The following is a 21278-nucleotide window of genomic DNA, read 5'->3' on the forward strand; positions in this document are numbered from 1 at the left end:
TCTAACACTGCCAAAGCAGAATATGACAGGGAAAAATGCAAAAATATTCAAAAAACAAACACCACATTTAAATAAAACTGTTTTGCAAAAAACACAAATGAAGATTATTTATATTTGAATGTGTTTGATCTATGCAATCGGTCAAATCTACAGAATACAGTGCACAAAGACTTTTTTTTCTTACGAATGGGCCGTCATGCTGTTGGCATTCATATGAATGCATGAACATATTGCCAAATGCAAACTGTCTTAAATTATGATCTTTATCCATTTAGGTTGTTTTCTGGTCTTTCAACAAAGTCTGACATATTATTTTTGATCTTCACAATATGTTGAAACAGAATGATTTCTCATGTACTAATAAGTCAAGAGTGCAGCCAAGGGTGCTATCCACTGATTTAACGGTGAGGGAGGTGATTTCAGGTTCTTTAATTTCTCTGTGCTGGAGCCAGGTTGGCAGTTGTACTCGGAAAGGTACAATGAGACCAAAGATGCTCAGAGACAGAAAATGACTGTTAGTGGCAAACTAGAGCATGGTGGTTCAGATGGGAGAATGAATTGAGGGCATTGGGTCAACAAGGTCAACACAGAAGACCACTGCCAAATATAGGTACTACAGTAAATTATTTGAAGGCCTGCATTAACTCAATCTTTGGGCTTCAAGATGAAAATTCAATAAACTGACTAAAGGATGGTATAATGGGAGAAGTGTACAACCATGTGTGAAATACCTCGGCCTACAGGCAGGCAAGTGTGGGTGGGATGGAAAATGACATGCATGATTTACAGCCATTGGATTTTAGATGAGTGCATATTCTTTGAGGCTATGTGTAACAAACAGATAGGCCTCCTGGCTTAAATTATTCTAAGACATTTTTTATTAAACTTTGGGCAAGTGAGTCAATTGAGAACAGACGATTAGATACAGTATGTTATAAACACTAACATGTGACTCTTAAAAAATAAATTACCACAGCCCAAGAATTCAGCATTAAATAATGAACACAATGTTGTGTATTGCTTGGAAATTTCAAGTTGCCACCACGTGAGTATGGCTGTGAATGTGAGGGTGCCTTGCAGTAGACTGGGGTTCTGTCTAGGGTTGTTTAATATCAGAACCCCCGACTTCGAATTGAATTAGGCTGTTTTAAGGATGTTACAGTGCATCCAGAAAGTAGTCACAGCGCATCACTTTTTCCACATTTTGTTATGTTACAGCCTTATTCCAAAATGGATTAAATTCATTTTTTTCCTCAGAATTCTACACACAACACCCCATAATGACAATGTGAAAAAGTTTACTTGAGATTTTTGCAAATTTATTAAAAATAAAAAAACTGAGAAATCACATGTACATAAGTATTCACAGCCTTTGCTCAATACTTTGTTGATGCACCTTTGGCAGCAATTACAGCCTCAAGTCTTTTTGAATATGATGCCACAAGCTTGGCACACCTATCCTTGGCCAGTTTCGCCCATTCCTCTTTGCAGCACCTCTCAAGCTCCATCAGGTTGGATGGGAAGCGTTGGTGCACAGCCATTTTAAGATCTCTCCAGAGATGTTCAATCAGAATCAAGTCTGGGCTCTGGCTGGGCCACTCAAGGACATTCACAGAGTTGTCCTGAAGCCACTCCTTTGATATCTTGGCTGTGTGCTTAGGGTCGTTGTACTACTGAAAGATGAACCGTCGCCCCAGTCTGAGGTCAAGAGCGCTCTGGAGCAGGTTTTCATCCAGGATGTCTCTGTACATTGCTGCAGTCATCTTTCCCTTTATCCTGACTAGTCTCCCAGTCCCTGCCGCTGAAAAACATCCCCACAGCATGATGCTGCCACCACCATGCTTCACTGTAGGGATGGTATTGGCCTGGTGATGAGCGGTGCCTGGTTTCCTCCAAACGTGACGCCTGGCATTCACACCAAAGAGTTCAATCTTTGTCTCATCAGACCAGAGAATTTTCTTTCTCATGGTCTGAGAGTCCTTCAGGTGTCTTTTGGCAAACTCCAGGCGGGCTGCCATGTGCCTTTTACTAAGGAGTGGCTTCCGTCTGGCCACTCTATCATACAGGCCTGATTGGTGGATTGCTGCAGAGATGGTTGTCCTTCTGGAAGATTCTCCTCTCTCCACAGAGGACCACTGGAGCTCTGACTGAGTAACCATCGGTTTCTTGGTCACCTCACTGACTAAGGCCCTTCTCCCCCGATCGCTCAGTTTAGATGGCCGGCCAACTCTAGGAAGAGTCCTGGTGGTTTCGAACTTCTTCCACTTACGGATGATGGAGGCCACTTTGCTCATTGGGACCTTCAAAGCAGCAGAAATTTTTCTGTAACCTTCCCCAGATTTGTGCCTCGAGACAATCCTGTCTCTGAGGTCTACAGACAATTCCTTTGAGTTCATGCTTGGTTTGTGCTCTGACATGAACTGTCAACTGTGGGGCCTTATATAGACAGGTGTGTGCCTTTCCAAATCATGTCCAATCAACTGAAGTTACCACAGGTGGACTCCAATTAAGTTGCAGAAACATCTCAAGGATGATCAGGGGAAACAGGATGCACCTGAGCTCAATTTTGAGCTTCATGGCAAAGGCTGTGAATACTTATGTACATGAGCTTTCTCAATTTTTTTATTTTTAATAAATTTGCAAAAATCTCAAACTTTTTTCACGTTGTCATTATGGGGTGTTGTGTGTAGAATTCTGAGGAAAAAAATGAATTTAATCCATTTTGGAATAAGGCTGTAGCATAACAAAATGTGGAAAAAAACCAAATGACAAATACTTTTTTTATTTACTGTTTAATCTGAATTTTAACAAATAAATGATCTAGTTACTCAATCAGATCCATTTACCTTGTCTCCTCTCTTAACAGTGTGCAGTAGGAGCTGGCTGATAGCTTTCTTGGTTTCCTTTCTGTTGTTCTGGAAAAAGAATTATGACAAATTTATTATGAATCTGAATTGCTGAAGATGTCACAATATTTGACGTAGTTGTGCACATCACTGACTACTTATGATGAATTGCAATTTCAGATACAACATTCATCATTTTTTAATGAATCATAGCAAAACATGAACCTCTTAACTGTTGTGCAATAGCGAATTAAGAGATTCAAATATCCTCTTGGGCACAAAACAGAAGGTGTCTCATGATGTTTTATAGCCAAGAGTGTAAACAGCTTGACAGACAACTCACCATTGAGAAATTGACAACTCACACACAGCTACAGTACACACAAAAGATAATTCAGTAATGCAAATTTTATGAAAATGCGGTTTTCAAAATCAAAAAAGGAAAGCTTTCTGTGCAATGCACTAGAATCAGAGTTTACATCTAGTATTGAAATTTGAATGTGACAGCTATGTTATATTATTAACTTAGCTGTTAGCATGGTATGTCTATTTGGATTTTTTGCAAAATAGCCAATGAGTCTTGTGTGTTGCAGTTTTTGAGATGGATCAAAGTAAGGAAACAAGAAGACTGAGTACATAAGAAACACAGTAATTCAAGCGAGGTACAATATTTGGATAATGTACAAACCATAAATAACATGAGAATTTAGAGGACATTTCATACTAAGACTTGATGATTTTTTTCCAATAGCAAAACATGGAAACAAATCTGTTTATTGAGTTAATAATAAGATGCAAAGGAAAGGATAAGTTCGCAACAGAATTTTGAGTTTGCCAATGGGGACAAAGTAATGGGTAGGAGCATGGCCTCAAGTAAAGACTATCAGGCATGCACATCCCATTTGTTAAAAAACAATTGTGAGAAATGTGTAACAGGGCAGTGAGGTGCAAGTTCATAGATTTCCAAATAAAGTTATTTTCATAAGACCACATAGTTTCATAAACTTCCCCTATTCTACAAGCACAGCAGCCTGTGAATCAATACCTAGACACCGTTAAACAAATATCAGGTTAAAAAAAGAATTAAACGTCACAAAATGTTGCAACCTGATAATCAAAAATCAGGTAAAAATGTTTAATTACAAGCAACACAGAAAGACTTGGTCAAAAAAATAAATGAGAATTCAGTAATCAGACATAAAGCCCAAAGGAGTTGGGAGGCTCAGTGACTGTGCAATGAATGCAGTCAGGAGCTTGTTTCAGCATACTGTGTTGATGAATGTCAATATACCTCAAATTCAGAGCTGCACTCAATATCTGGTCTACCTCAAGTGCCTTTTTCCTGACCTAGGCATTTGTGTTTCTCCAAGTAATTCAGTATGACAGCATTCTAAATTTAAAAGAAGAGCTTTAGTGCTAGCCCTAATTACAGACCTTTTCTCAATCACAAGGATGTCTGGGTCTAATGTCCCACAGCCAAGTGATGCAATGGATTTGTTCAGTTTGAGCACCAGAATGTGGCTTCTAGAAACACAGGTACCTGTACTATGGCATCAAACGAATTTTGACAAATGAATAAGTACTGTGAAAACCTCTTTTAGGACAGCAAAAATAATTTTCTTTATCAAATGGATTGAGTTTGGATAACAGAAGAATGGAAAACCTGAATCTTTTGTGATGGGTGGTCTCGTCCTGTCCCTCAAGGCCCGTAGGGAGTTGCAGTTTGGTACAACCCTGTTGGGTTCCGTGGGGGTCGCCAGGGGGAGCTACAGAGCCCTACAGTGGACTTCCGCCACATCTGGGAGTGATACCAGGTAATGCTGATGAGCCACCTGAAGCACTCCCGGGCGCTGAATAAAAGGAGCCACTTCACGCCAATTGGGGAGCCAAGGTCAGGAGGAAGTGAACAAAGCTTACCGGGTGAGGAGTGGAGGTGGAGAAAGAGAAGAAAGGAAAAGGACTGTGCTTTGGTATTGTGGACATTGTGCTCTTGTGGGGAGTGAAGAAAGCGCTTCCCCATCTGTAAATAAATGTGTGCTGTGTGGAGAAACTTGTGTCCTGCCTGTTCATGTCGGGTTAGGGCAGTTGTACGTGCCGTATTGGTCCACACTTTTATACATTTTTTGTGATTTTTTTCAAATAAAACAGCATGAGATAGAAGAACAGGGCTGTGTATTTAATAAACTTTATACTCGTATAAATAAACGGAGTATAAAATATTACAATACTAGGGGGCTTTGCCCCTGCTTGCTTCACTCACCAATCCCCCTGCCTGCACTATGTGCCAGCCACTTTGCATCTCTGCTGCTCACGAATGTGGATTTCACTTTCATCAAGCAACAAATCCAAAATCCAAGAAAACTGTGTCCGTGTTTTGCAGATACATTTTGTGTAAAGTGCGATACTTTTGGATGTATGGATTTGTATCCATTATTGGCTGTAGAGTTTCTAATACATCCAATCATTTAACTCTTTCGATTCTATGTTTTATCGCTTCTCTGTGATCATAGATATAAACCAGACCAGACTGTGGTTTCTTCACAATTAAACGTGTAGTAGCTTTAATTGTTGTGGGACCACAGATTCTCATTGTGTATGGTCCTGAATCGTGTAAATCTACTTTCTGAGCATTGAATGATGCGAACGCGAACACATTATTGTAGATTCAGATATTTTGCCTGTAGTGTTTGTGGATTTCACTTTCACCAAACAACAAATCTTTTAATTCTCACGGATGCGCCTGTTCAATGAAAGAAACACTACTTTTCCCTGATGGCAACACGAATTAGATGATCTACAAGTCTCCGATTTAAACTTTAAAGCTGAACAATATCTACATACTTCTGTCATATCACCTATGTCCATATATTCAATCTCTTTTCGCTGTTCCGTTATTTCACTGATTAATAATTTCCATTTGTTAGCACTCATGCGATCTTTACTATCATTTTGTTGAGACTTTCGAATTTTAGTACTTTCATAATCTCTAACCTTCTCTTCCTCTTTACGATGTTCTACTTTGTCTTCTACTCTTTGTCTTTTATTTCCGACCCCGCTTGGACCTCCTAGGTTTTCAATTCCACTTGTTCCAGGCTGATTATTGCTTTCCTATTGCTTTGCTTTTCCAAATTTGCACTTAGATTATTATTGTTCTTTTTTGAATTCTTTTCTCTCCAACGCTTTTGGGCCTCTTTTCAATGCGCTGCCCTTTCTTCTCCGCTTAGCCTCTGATGTGTCATCTTGAACGTATAAAATTATTGTCCATAAAAGGACCACATCGAAGGAAACGAATAGATTGTATGTGTGAATAGATTCTGGACAGCTTTACTGTCAAGAAAAGCTTCTTTAAAGGATGTAACTGAGGACTTTTCATATTTATAGGAGCTGAGAGCACATGAACTGTGTATGACAATAGACACAAATGAGAAATGGTTGTACCGTGTGCATGGTTGTAAATGTTTGAGAGGAGGGCAGAACTTTTCAAAATCTCTTGTCTCGCGGCACTTTAAATTATCTCTGAGAATGTCTCGTCGCAGGATTTCCTTTTATAATAGAAAGATATATTTTATTTGTAGGTGTTAATTCTGCTTTGACAGAAGAACTGCTGTTGAGGTTGCTTATTGACCCTTGTATTTATACAGTATATGTTGGGTGGAGGTGGTAGGATATGAAGCTCCTAGTTAGACACTGATTGGTTTATTACACCAAACGATATCATCTTAAAGTTATAAAAAATTGTCACCACACCTCGTATTTGAGAACCCAACCACTGCTACAACCCGAATATGCTAGAACACCACAACCCCTGACCTACTCATTCTTAAGACATTTGAATTGTAGCCCACCATGACCTTCCACTCCTTAAACCTCTCTGTACACTCTGAGAGCACCTAAAGAAGATAAGGACAGATCACCAAGAGGAGCTCCGCTAACAGAGAAGGCGAGTGAGAGAGAAAGAGACAGAGACTGACGAAGACAATCCTAACTGCTACAGCAGCGCTAATGTGCTGATAATCCTGGCAGAGCTTCAGTTTCTGTTGCTGTTGAGGTTATTTTGTTGCCATTGTGACTTTGCAGTGGTACTTTAAACAGAACCACCTTTACACAGTGCATTTTCCAGCACAGAAACTGGTCCATCATGGAGCTAATGATCCCTTGATGTTTTGACCCCATTAAAAGATTTAAATGGTGTAGGGAGTGTCCACTGTGGCAACCCCTAATGGAAGCAGCCGAAAGAAGAAGAAGAAGAAGGGAGTGCTGAGGCCCAAACTAAAATCAGTATCAGTGCATCAGTAAGCAAAATTTAACTACCATTAATTAAATGCATTGACTTGAAAAAATATTTAACAATTAGTTAGGAGTCCTCTAACTTCAAAAGTAAAATTTATTTTTATAATTTGATATTTTGCCTGCAGAATGGTTCTTTTTAGAATTTCGCTGATCAGTGACAGCAAAAGTTCTGATTTAAAATGACCTTGTACAGCATATATGAATACTTCTGCATATATTTGTAGATGCTCCTCTGTTATGAAGTATGTTTAATAAGAGTAAATGCAATTGAATTCAATTTTTATATCAATTAATCAAATATTCAATGCATTTCAGTGAAAATTCCAGGGACATAGACTGTAACATGTATGAGAAGAAGAGTAGGAGGCATTAATTTGACAATACATCAGTTATAACTAAAAGAACAAAGTTAATATTTTTTTATTTTTACTTTTTCATGTTCTAAAATGTTGCCTTCTTTTGACATTTCCTCAATTTTACTATTAGAAGCACCAAACACTATAAACAATAAGGATGTTCCTCATTCCTCTGGTCAAAATATTATCTGAACAAAATATTATTAGTCATAGTTTTTCAATCAGGTTTATACATAGAGATTACGCCATTTTGTTTAGGGTTTCATAGACTACTTGTTCAGCAGCTTCAGCAACATATCTTGTCCACCATTGCCGGATCACTGAAGCCTATGGCTCTGAGAGTTAATCATTTAAGCTGAAAAAGCATTACAGGAATTTAAGAAATATTTCTTTTCTCATGAATCATTGAACAAGAAGTTCCCAAACACTGGCTTTGTAGATAGCACCATCCTAAACGGTTCCACCAGGGTTTGACATATGCACAACAAGATCACAGTTCCTTAGTTCTCATCTACTCATCATGCAATAGCTATGAAAACAGGAAAACACTCCTCCACCTGGTCAACTGAGCATTTTTCTGCAGTTTCTGCCCATACTGTCAGGATAGTAGTTACTCAGTTTGTTTCCAATATGTGTGCTTCTGTTGCTATGTTGGTTTGTCCAAAAAAAGAGATCATGCATGCTTTCTGATATTTTAGAAGGAAACATATGACCTTTTAGTGTAGAGAAATATAGCTCATCGTATAAAATTGGATATCACTGGACTGAAAAAGAAATTGATTAGCAAGATGCTGTATGATTGGTAGTGGAGAGATCTCCTCAGCAAGACAGAATAAAAAATGCCAGGATTATGTTTGCCATGTATCATTGAGCAAATATTGCTTAGGACAATACTCCTACTCTGTCTCTGGTACACTTTTAGCCAATAAAAAGTAGATCACTGCTTGCCATGTTTACTCCTATAAAACAACAAGAGATGCTCATTAATTAAGGTCAAAACTCTACTATAGTGACTAGAGACACACCATGATCCCAAATGTGTGGTGAAAGCTGTGAAGCTAAACTAAACAAAATTATCACAAAAGTGCAGATCCTTATCAAATTTTCCTTGCAAATATATACAATCACTAGCCATACTACTGTATTAGGTACACCTGTCTAACTGCTTGTTAATGCAAATATCTAATCAGCCAATCACATGGCAGCAACTCAATGCATTTAGGCATGTAGACATTGTCAAGATGAAATGCTGAAGTTCAAGCCGAGCATCAGAATTGGCAAGAAAAGTGATTTAAGTGACTTTGAACAAGGCATGATTGTTGGTGCCGGATGGGCTGGTCTGAGTATTTCAGAAACTGCTGATCTTCTAGGATTTTCATGCACAACCATCTCTACGTTTTATAGAGAATGGTCCGAAAAAGGGAAAATATCCAGTGAGCTGCAGTTCTCTGGGCGAATATGCCTTCTTGATGCCAGAGGTCAGAGGACACTGGCCAGACTGGTTCAAGCCGAAAGAAAAGCAAAAGTAACTCAAATAACCACTAGCTATATAAATTTTGTACTGCATCAAAGCCTTGTTAAATACAAAACTAAAATATCATGCTGATGGGAGTAAATATCTTTGGCTTCCTCACTCACAAAGCTTCACAGACCATTTTGTGACCCTGAAGCCAGAAATAAAAAAGAGAAGAAAAATGCCAAGCAATCTCATTGACTAAGGACAAATATGCTTTGAGGGCAGTAGAGGCTTTTATAGCACTGGCAAGCAGCAGCATGTCCTGGTTAGAGCAGAGATTGGTAGTAAATAGTGAACTGGCTGACTAATATCTTGCTCAGCGTGGGAAATGTACAAGCTTCTCTTAAATGGAATGATGGAGTGCTTATCCTTACAATTTATTTTTATGTCATTAAAAAGTAAGGAGTGAACTAACTGGTAGATCGCTGACTCCTCTTGAAACACCATGGATGTCTACTGCCAGGTAGAGCCTCCATACAAATGAAACACATTTCAGCTCTGTCTGGTACAGGATCTGCTAATTATTGTTTACTGTGATGTGTATAAAACATTTGAACTCGGTTTTGAATGTAGGCATTAATCACACCAGCTACCTTAAGTGTACAAAGGATGAGCTTTCTTTCCATAACTACACTTTAGTGTGAAGACAAATGGCAGTTGGAGAGAATTTTCTGGAAGATTCTTTTGAATTACAATAGAAAAAGAGTTAAACTGGAGGGACCATTTTTCATGATATACTGGCACCCAATATGTTTTGGACATAGTAAGTAAAAACTATATACTGGTACATGTTTTGAGTGCCCACAAAATACCAAGGAATATTTGGTCTAAAAATAAAACAAATGTGCTGTAATTCAAGTTTTAAAGGAACAACTAATTAGTCATTCAACAAATCGTTATTTTATATAGTGGACTGTCTCTTTTGCGCCCAGTGAAGATATTGCCCCATTCCTATATGTCTATAATGTCTATTTCTCAGTGATCCAAGGAGACTCTGAGGATTGGGATATGTTACAACTATTTGCAAATATTTTGTACAACTGACGAACAGGCAGGTCTGTGACTTATTTAGGATCAATCAGTGATGAGACTGAACTGATAATCTTGTGATTTCAAGTTCAGTACTCTAATAGCTAAGCCACACTAACTTTCAGTGTAAGAGGCAGCTTTTTGAAAATAACACAAAACGATAATATTTTGTTTACTATACGACTGCTGTCTCACAGCTCCAGAGTCCTGTGTTCAAATCCTGGGCCCAAGAACTGCCTGTGCAGAAACTGTATGTTCCTCCCACATGTACACACACTCTCCTCTAACTGTTGAATTAATAGACAAGTCCAAAATAGCATGGTGTGAGTGAAGGCAAATACATGCTGCTCTGCAACGAACAGGTCCTCCACTTGCACTTGGTTCCCACCTGGACCCATCCTTTCCTGGATAGGCACTAGTTCTCAATGATACTGAACTGGATACACAGGTTAGAAAAAAGACGGATAGAAAATATATTACAATGCGAAAAAAGTGAAAGACACTTTCAGACATTATGAAATGACACGACATATTCATTACTTTCATTTTCCACAGGTGGAAATGTGTTTAGTTTTAGTGAACAACACTCAACAGCACAATGTTTAGTCACTCAAACAGTTAATCAATGCAAGAGACACAATAACAATATGATAAATAGTAAAACCTTCAGTTTTTGACCCCTCTTAACCTAGTTCTTATTGATGGGAAATTCCTAAGGGTTTACCTGGACAAAATGTACTAGCCCTGTAAAATCATAAGTTAGGTGTACTGGTATCAGTAAGCTCTCTGGATTTTCTCTCCCATTTCTCACACATGTGAGTTAGGTAATTCAATGACACTAAGCTCAGCCTGTGTAGTTGCCTTAAATTATAATAGTCAACAGCTTTCCATGACCCTGCAATTGGGTTGTAAGCAGTGGAAGGACGTTCTATGCCTTAACCGCAGTTCTACTACTGTTCGCAGTATACCACCGAAGAAAGGTCAAGCAATGGAACAATTGTACTTCGGCCGTTTCCATGTAATGTTTTCTGATTGCTCTGTGACAACATTAGTATAATTATACTGTTCATGACATAAATTGTCATCTAGCATTTAATCTTTTTATTAGGAAGGAATTGTGGAATGGATTAAATAAAACCATACAAAATAAACCAAATTTAATTAACTGCAAAGAAGACCAAGTTTACTTAAGTTTATCCAAATATTCTGCCTCAGTTGTTTCACTGACTGAAGTACTAAATGTACTGTTAGCAGCCATATCTATAAATACTGATAAGCTTATAATTGTTAAATTACATCTTGCAGCAATAATTGTAACTCAGAAACTTGACAGACTTTTTTTTAATCTGACAAAAATTCCATAGCCATCTCTCAGAATTAATCATGGTCTTTCTAGCCGTTTAGAAGGTGAAAATAGGCCTACCAGAGCTGGAAACAATCAAAGTCACTTTGGGTTAAACGTTCATTTTACAGTTCAGTGAAGGGCTTTCTTGTGATGTGGATTTGTGTGCTTATCTTCTCAAAAGTTGAGGAGCAATTCAGAATAGGCATCAAATATAACCTCTGAGTTCACATTCTGCCACACTTCTTAATTTGATCATCTGACTGGACTGTGATTTTTGCCCAGCTTATAAGTAGGTCATTCCGTTGTAAAATTAAATTCTGTGTTAGCTTTTAAATCAGTAAATAATTCCTAGTGGTAGTAAATTTTGTTTTTCCAGGCAACTTTATAACATTAACAGAGGTGCTAATTGTAAGTTTTTTTTTTCACTTGACACATTTTTGTATAAATTTTGTTGCGTCAGGCCCAGCATTTGTAAATGAGGTCAGTAGTATAATGTAATGTAATGTAAAACAACAACATAAAAATACTGGGAGAAGGAGAAATAAACATGTAGTTATCCACTGTATTCACCTTCATAGATAGATATTGTTCTTACTTATGCTCTCTTTATCTATCAATCACACGCCATGCAAGGGAATGAATTTTTTTTTTTAATGGAACTGCCTTCCTACCCTACAATTTACTGGTGAAAAAAGAAAATGATGTCACAAAACTTTTCTAATTTCCACTTAATGTGATGACATCTCTCCCTTGTGCTTTTTTTCTTTTTAATAATTAGTGTAACCAAATAAAACTGAATGAATCCGGTATCTTTACTGAATGAATCATTTGCTAATGAAGAATTTTTATCAAGTCCTAAAATGACCATCAATTGCAAAGCAAAAGCTAGACTAACAATTCCAATGAAGAATCACACTTTACCTAAATAAAATGGGAGTATTGAGGAAATTGGAAGACAATGCATTAAAAAAAACAACTATTACATAAGAACACTTCAATGTATTTTCACAGAATAGAGTCACATAAAATCCCTGAGAGCACACAGCACAACTGAATGAACTCCTACAAATTGACAAATCAATGGTAAGAGTTTTTAGGAGCTACAAGTTACTTAATAATAATAATAATAATTCTTTACATTTATATAGCTCTCTTTTCTCACTTTTCAAAGCACTCTCCACGCAGGGAGGACCTGGAAAGTGAACCGATGATCTCCTTACTGTGAGGCAGAAGCGCTACCACTGCACCACCTGCATGGATTAATTGAAATTGTATCCCTATCATTGTGCCCACGGTCACTTCTAATGCTAACATGACAGGCTCTGCCTGTCTCCTGTGCTCCTACTAGAATAAAGCAAATGCACAAATGAATGAAAATGTCTCAGACTTCTAACTTGGCACCTGACAAGTAGGATTATTTTTAGCCTCGAAGTGCTTACATGCAGAAGACTGGCAACACTACAAGGAAGTAAACCTTGCTGTTGTCTGCAATAATCTGAATTTTAATGTCATATTTCATACACCTGCTGGCACCTCTGTAGCTAAGTGTTACAATTGGAAAACACCTGCACTGAGTCAGCCAGCTTCTGAAGAAGAAGCTGTTTATATGTTATATTCACTAGGGGCTAAAGCGTCGAGAGGCAGAGTTACATAGACTATCACTGATGCTGTCCATTAAATGATTAGAATACATACTCATAGATCAGAAACAAACCTAAATGAAAGAAAATAGAGAAAAGAAAAATAAAAATGTCTGTATAACACAAAACACACAAATAGTTACCAACAAATTAACAGCAATTAAAACTGGAACTTGGGACATATATGAGGAGTGGTAAGACTGCTGTAGACTTCTTACCTTACTGTATAATCATATTTTCATTCACCTTAGTCATAATAATTAGGGATATGTCCATGGCAAATGCTAATTGTGAGAAATCAGACAGCTTTGTGTTTGTGTTTACACTCAACTCATAACTCACTTCCGCTGCTGTCCTTCCAGTCTTGCTATGCAATTTCACCTTTACCCTGAAAAGTAGCTGTGTGTAACAAGTATTTCTCTCCTTGTAGCAAAATGTGTAAAAATAGTACAATTTAACCAGACTAAGAAATTAATAATGAAGTCCAAGTTGAGAACAAAAAGAGAGATGACTTATAATCAAACATCAGGAAGTTTATGTTATATAAAAAGAATTCATACCAACAGAGCTACAAAAACAAAATGCAGTCCGAGGCACAATAATTTTTGGTAACAAGCCAGCATTAAAAAAACAAAACCAACAACTTTAACTTTGAGAATATTATTCTACTTTTAGCATGATATTGCTGTCATTCCCAAGCAAATCAATAAACATCAAATAGAAATTACATTATACCTTTAAAACTAGTCCCTACAATATGACATTATGAGTGCATCTTCACTGGTTTATCACAAAAATGCAATACACTATTACCCAGAATTCAAGCAAACCCTACCCACTTACTGGATACCAAGTTTAGCAGCAAAGTAATCTGATTCAGTGTCAGTCTCACAGACATTTGACACAGGGCTATTTACAATGTGGTAACAGTGAACTAGACCTACACTATCCACCCACTTACAGAACCTGCTAAAATAGAACAGAGCTGAAGGGTGTCAGTACAAATTCCAGAATTATTTGATGCGAGGCAGGGACCATTTCTAAAAGAGGCAGCAGGTCATCAGGCTGCATTCTCAGTCATAGACAATTTAAAGTCACCAATAAACTTAACATGCATGTCTTTGAGATGTGAGAAACACAAAGACACTGGGAGAACATACAAACTCCACATGTTTGGAGGCAGCAGCGCCGACTAATAAACCACCATGCCACTGTAGACCTACACAAACTGAATAATACAGGTCAAGTTTAGGCACAAAAACTGAATAGGGCTGGACCTGGCCAGACTCCAAGATCAAGTTGTTTCTAATGAGTTTGCACGCAGTTTGTGTTTGAAACTTGCATACTTGGGTGTGACTGCCGATCCTAATGTGATGTGGGACACATTCCGAGACAAGACCCTGAAGGTTGCTGAGGGTTGTGTTGGTGTTGCCAGTATTCCCAGAATGAGGTATTTCATCTCACAGTGCACAGCTTGATGGTAACTCCAGTCTGTACCAGGAACTGAGAAGGATGGCTGTGAGGGCAGATAAGGAGGCATTTGTTAGAGGAATCTGTGAGCAAGTGACACACCATCTATGGTCTAGTGACCCATGTCCTGCTTACAGTCCTGCTTACAGAAGAATCAAAGCATTACGCAGATCTGAATCTGATTTTCGGAGAATTGCAGTCAGGGCAGGTGATGGAACAGTCCTTATGGATGATGCTGAAGTTGTGATCCACTGGGCCTGCTACTTTGAGCAGCTGTTTAAAGCGGATCCTCTGGCTAGAACGTTGGGCATCTCTGGGTCCACGGTTCTTGAGGCTGATCCTCCAATTAGTCATGAGCCACCCAATCTCACTGAGATTGCACAGGTGATGACCCAACTGAAGGTAGGGAAGATTGCAGGGATCTGTGGTATCCGGGGTGTACTTCTCCAGGTTGGTGATAAGGCTATCCTCTTGGTTTTGCAAGCAATCTTTGCTTCCATTTGGGAGACAGGCGTAATCCCAATTGACTTGAAAATGGGACTCATCATCCCTATCTGGAAAGGGTGATCACCTGAATTGCAGCACATACAGGGGGATAAGACTGCTCTTGGTGCCGGGTAAGGTCCTCGCTAGGGTCAATAGGATCTGTGATCACTTGCTCACCTACAAGCGACCACAGCAGTCTGGATTTACGTTTAAGAAGTCTTCCATCGATCACATACTAGCACTGAGGGTTGTACTTGAGCACAAACGCAAATATCAGCAGAGTTTCTTTGCAACCTTTGTAGATTTTCATAAAGTGTTTGACTCAGTTGATCGAGCTGCCCTGTGAGACATCCTGAGACTTCATGGAATCCCCCCAAGGTTACTGGATATCATGACCAGTCCGTACACTGGGGGCAGTTGATTCTGGAGTTCATCAGGGGTGTGTTTTTGGCTCCTACTCTGTTCAGTGGACTGGGTGTTGGGCACAGTCGTGAGGTTCTGCGGCTGTAGTGCATCTATTGGTTAAGAAAGATTCACTGATCTTGACTTTGCCGATGATGCTGTGATCTTTGTGGAGTCAATATCTGGGCTCTCTAGAGACTAAACGAGGAGTCTGAGTGTCTGGGCTTGCAAGTGTCCTGGATAAAAACCACGATCCAGGCCTTTAATGACCTCTTGGGCACATCCATCAGCAGTGTGTTTGTCTGCGTAAGGTGTATCAACCTCATCTACTAACTTACCTTGGCTGCAACAGTCATGTCTCTGGAGACTTTTCCAATGAAGTCTGTAGATGGATTGGGAGAGCATGGGGGGTCATGAGGTCGCTGTAAAGGGGTGTCTGGTGTTCCAAATATCTATGCAAAAGGACAAAGGTCCAAGTCTTTGGAGTCCTGGTGCTTCCTATTTTGCTATATGGCTGCAAGACATGGAAGCTATCCAGTGACCTGGGATGAAGACCGGACTCCTTCAGTACTGTGTTTTTTTGGAGAATCCTTAGTGGTGATGGTTTGACTTTGTGTCGAAGGAGAGGATGCTCATGGAGTCCTGAATAAGACACATTACCTAAATTGTGAGGGACTTTCAGTTACAGCACTAAGGCCATGTGGCGTGATTCCTTGAGGGTGATCCGGCTCACAGGGTACTCATTGTTGAACACCTGTGTGGCTGGACCACGGCTAAAGGGATGCCCACATGGCTGGAGGAGATAGATGGTCATTTCCGGAGGGTAGAACTGGACTGCATGTTTGCCTTGGGGGTTACCAACCGGGATCCCGATCTGTTTCGTTGTGTAGTGGGTACAGCAACATGCTGTACCAGTGCATGCTCCCCAACCAGACCTGACCTGAATGCAACTTACCAGCACTCTCTCTTTAAAAAAGTTGAAACAATTTCCAAATACAAAGCAGTCAGTACACATAATGTATGAAAGAAAGCATCAAAAATCCAACAGCTTTACAAACAACATGCGATTGAAGCATATTTATTGCCTCCTTATCTACAACATATTTATAAGGTGAATAACAATGTTAAGAAGAATAATGTTAACAAAGAAAAGCAAACCTGTAACTCTGCACACATGACCGTAATGAACCTGTAAACAGATGCTATGATAATCAGGCTGAGGAGAGAATTAAGGACAGGTATACCCTGTGACCAGATGAGCTGTCACTACTAGTTCCTCTCTAGATGCAACTTGAACATTTAATTTCATATGAGTGTTTTTCAGTTCACTGTGTTACTATTATGAGTTACTTACATATGTGGCTTCAGCTTAATGCTCTGCTTCATTTGGACATAAACATGTGCTATGTACACTATCATGCAAACGTATATTTATTCAAACAATGCTACAAGAAATATACAATACTTTTAAATTACATCTTGCCTGAAGAAGGGGCCAGAGTTGCCTCGAAAGCTTGCATATTGTAATCTTTTTAATTAGCCAATAAAAGGTGTCATTTTGCACGACTTCTCACTATAATAGCAGGCAATTAAATTTCCAGGTATTTAAAATTTACTGTTGCTGTTGCAGTGTCACTGTGAAATGAGACAATGAAGTGAGTTTAGTGCATTCACAGTGTGTCTGTGAAAGCCATCAGTCTACCCAGATATACTTTTAAACAGGCTAGGCACACCCAAATTATGTTAGGATGAGATGGGGTGGCACTATCACAGTAAGACTTGAAGATACAGCTCTCCAATAAACAGGCAAACTACCATTTTTTATACACTGCTTTTTTAGTTAACACTATACCAAGGTACTTTACAATTACAGTGATATAGTACAACTGATACAACTTTTTTTATGTTTTACAAATAGAGCATAGGCAAGTTTTGCTCAAGGTCACACTGTAACGCAGTGGTGAGGACTGAACCAGCAGCAGTGGAATTTAAAGTCCAACACCTTAAACACCAAACCACACCACCTTCAAGAGTGTGTGGGGTAGTAAAACACTGTTAACCCAGAGTCTTAATATGTGAATAGAAGTTACTGGCATATATACAACTGTAATCATTGGTTATGCAATAAAGATGAAAGATACAGTGATTTTGAGAAATACTGTATAAAGGAAACAGTCTGTGAAGTTTTAATCTTTCTATATAATCTTCATTTGGATCTTGATCTTTGTTTGTCTGCGAATTCACTGCCTTGTGTGGTGTTCCTGCTGTGTTCAGTAGAGGGCAGTAGTGATGGAGGAGGAGTGGAAGTGAGGGGGAGGATCGTTGGATGAGGTTGGAGTGTGGTGATTAAAGAGGATTGAACTAAAGGAGACTACGTGCTGTTTGTACTGACTGAATACACAACACCTTGGTTGTTACTTTTGTTTACAAACACTGTCGATAGCACTCTTTGTGTTTAGATCTGGCATCGACACCGCGCTTTGTGTTTAGATCTGGCGTTGACACCTGCTTCGTTGTCGAGACTGTGGTTTTTTGTGTTTCTATCGACCGTCATTGGCAGCACTTCGTCCAAATCGAATGTTCACCCACTTCTTGGAGTCGGCAGTCAGAGTATATAAGTCGGGCACACTTCTGTGAGTTTCCATCAGTCGGCGTTTGGAGTTCAAGAAAGAAGCATTGGTTCTTCCTTACTCTTTGAATTGCCACAAAGCAACCTGCGAGATTGGAGAAAGGTTGAGAAGAGATCGTGAGAGGAAACGACAGCGTCATAGCAGAAATGCTCCTCCGCCACCACATAATTACTATTCGGACAGTGATTCTGAGTAGGCCGTTCCTATCGAATCAATGTCCAAGGGTTTTGTTTTGTAATTTTGTTTCCCTTATAAAAAATCATAATGCTGTGCGACGAAGGGCCCAGTTCACGACTGGCAGCCGCGTTTAAACAGGGAGCCCTTCACAGACAACTTTAACACGCGCAACGTAGTTGGGCGCACATGGCTAGTTCCCTATATAATCTTACAATTGAATTAAGCAGGTTAAGAAATTAATACATGACTCTTTGCTTAAGTTACAAGAGAACAATTACAAATGTTTAGCAGTTAATAGACTCAATTAATGAGATGAAAGTACAAGTAATTTGGTTCAAGGTTAAGGTACCTTTTAGTCAATGTCACAAGTCTAAAGCTTTGTATAAAATGATAAAATATTGCTAGATTTAAAAATATTTCATTGGAAAAATGAACTCAAAAAACTCAAATGACAGAGTGGAAAATTAAGAAAAAAATTAAACGCTTCCTCATAGCACTGAAAATTGCAGTTCACTTTACTAGGAGCATACACTTACTACTAATAACTAAGATGCAGCGAAAAACAGCTAGAAGGAAAAGGAGATCCTTTAAACTATGAAGTTGATTTGTTAGGTTATATCAAATCCATATTACTAACCGAGAATGCTAAACCGGATGGACGCAGGGACATCCGGCCATGGGCCGTAGCCGCAAAAAGACGTACTGCGCAGGCGCAAAAAGAGTCCGCGAGAGGCGGATGAGGAGCCGCGAGAGGGGGACAAAAGAGGCCGCGAGAGGCGGATGAGGGGCCGCGAGAGGCGGACAAGACCACAGAAAAAAGGAGTGAGCACAGAAAAAAGAGAAAAAATGAGTCAAAGTAATGAAGCGCAACGAGCACCGAAAAAAGGAAAAGGCACATAAAAAAGTAGTCAAACGCAGGCAAAGCACGAAACACATTGCACACGAAACTAGACCCAAAAAAAAAAAAAAAAAAAAGAGGCTCGCGCACAACAGCAAGGCACCCCCCTCCCCCATAACAGGCACCGGACGGGACACACACCAAGAGGGGGATTCAACAAGCCCATGGAACACAAAACCACCCCACAGACCCTACAAGCAAGGGACGGGACACACACAAAGAGGGGGATTCAACAAGACACAGGAACACAAAAAGAAAGAAGACGCTCGCGCAACAACAATCCTCACCCCCCCCCCCCCCCCACACACATCCATAAGAAGTGACACCCAAAGCCACATATTCTAAAGTGAACGTCAACACCTTCACACTAGACAGCATAGGTGTCAGCATAGGTGGATCTCCTTAAAATAAAGCACTATTAACCGTTCAACTGCAGAAAAGGAAACATATTAACAGTGAGTGCGATCCTCCTTATTACTTATCCATATTTCGCATGCTGAGAAAGAAACAAGTCATGAATACACGGTCACGGGTACAAAACGAAAAGGAAAGGATAACAGGAACAAACACACGAAAGAAACAACAAAATAGACGGCTATGCAGCATAGGTGGATCTCATTACAATAAGGCACTATTAACCGTTCAACCGCAGAAAAGGCTCCATATTAACAGTAAGTGCAATACTCCTTATTACTTATCCATATTTCTAAAAGAAAAAATGTCTCGACTCCAAAAACGCAAAGCTCAACTAAAGCTTCTAACTAACGATGTACCTAAAAGTAAAAACTTTATGAACTGCATTAGATCCTACAATAGTTCATTTGCTTTTGCATCTACCGGAGTAAATATCAGGCCACCAAAAGGCAATGGCCCATACTGCTTTCGCATATGTGCACAAATACTGCATCGCATTGGAACAGTGCACCCTGAAACAAATCAACAACGCAAATATGCACAAATCTACATCCTAGATCCACATGACGCAATCTATCAATCAAAGTGCTGCATCGCAACAGGCACGGATTCAAAACGAAACACCTCCCGTCTCAGACATACGTTAACGGCAAGGAAGGCTACAACGGGCTTCTCACACAGCACAGGCAAATCGATTACAGCTCCAAAACAACACGTCCCAAATACTACACATGCAACAACGCGCCTCTCAAACGGCACAAGCAAAACATACACCAGGAAAATTCATTCGGATTAATGAATGTCATTTGCAATCATTGTCATTCAGTTCACTTCCCTGAAGAAACAACTGGCAATACAAGTAATACATTTACACGTTGTTGTCAAAAGGGTCAAATTAGACTGCCTTCTTTACATTCATATACTGAATATCTACAGGAGCTTCTAACTAACGATGTACCTGAAAGTGAAATCTTTATCAACTGCATTAGATCCTACAAATCAGTATCCACTATGAACATTAACGGTGGCACTGCACGTGACATCCGTCTTGAAAAAATGTTAATTATTGATGAATGTACAATGGCATGAAGTCACTTACTCAACACCATTCATAAACTTCTACAAACGTTTATGAATAATAATATTCGCTTTAGAGGAAAGGTACTTTTATGAGGAGGAGATTTAAGACAGTGATTAGCTATTCTTCCAGATGCCATGCGCTCAGCTATTGTTCAGTGCACCTTAAAATACGCAGACAATTGGCATTGCTTTCAAAAGATACAGTTAGTAAAAAAGATACGATGTCCAGAACCAGATCATAACAATTGCTTATTACAACTGAGAGATGGTACACTCACCAATACAGATGGACTTCAGCCACATATTATTACAATTCCTCAAGCCTTTATCTGCGACGACTTAGTTACAGAGAGATTTGGAACAGCAATCTCATTAGACCAAATGCCCCTTTTAACACAACGCACTATATTATGTCCAAAAAATATTAATGTGGAAAACATAAATACCCAAGTCATTCCATTACTTCCTGGAGAGACACAACTCTTTCGAAGCTCTGACAAACTTGACTCTGATCACAACAATAACCATCTTCATTGACTTTACAAGTTCTGACCTGGAATTACCTTTTACACTTAAACGGCGTGTACAAAGAAATTTACAAATAAACCTTTACACTGTGCCACACACTTTATTGTTTGCTTTCTATTTGCATCATCTTCACCGTCACACTATTCTATATCTCATTCATACATCACGCTC

The 21278-nt window shown here is 39.2% G+C and overlaps 2 protein-coding genes across 2 annotated transcripts in view; one reads left to right on the top strand and one right to left on the bottom strand.

Annotated features, from left to right (window-relative positions):
- The window catches only part of rpl31 (ribosomal protein L31), an 810223-nt gene that overhangs the window by 307637 nt on the left and 481308 nt on the right, over window positions 1-21278 (top strand). The gene's annotated exons all lie outside the window — the stretch shown is intronic.
- Window positions 1-21278, bottom strand: part of LOC114650759 (E3 ubiquitin-protein ligase RNF149-like) — an 83747-nt gene that overhangs the window by 12918 nt on the left and 49551 nt on the right. The window contains 1 exon segment of the mRNA XM_028800584.2: window positions 2847-2915. Coding sequence (XP_028656417.1) covers window positions 2847-2915 — 69 coding nt within the window.

The sequence above is a fragment of the Erpetoichthys calabaricus genome, chromosome 4 (genome assembly GCF_900747795.2).
Source record: "Erpetoichthys calabaricus chromosome 4, fErpCal1.3, whole genome shotgun sequence".
In the NCBI taxonomy this organism is placed as follows: domain Eukaryota; kingdom Metazoa; phylum Chordata; class Cladistia; order Polypteriformes; family Polypteridae; genus Erpetoichthys; species Erpetoichthys calabaricus.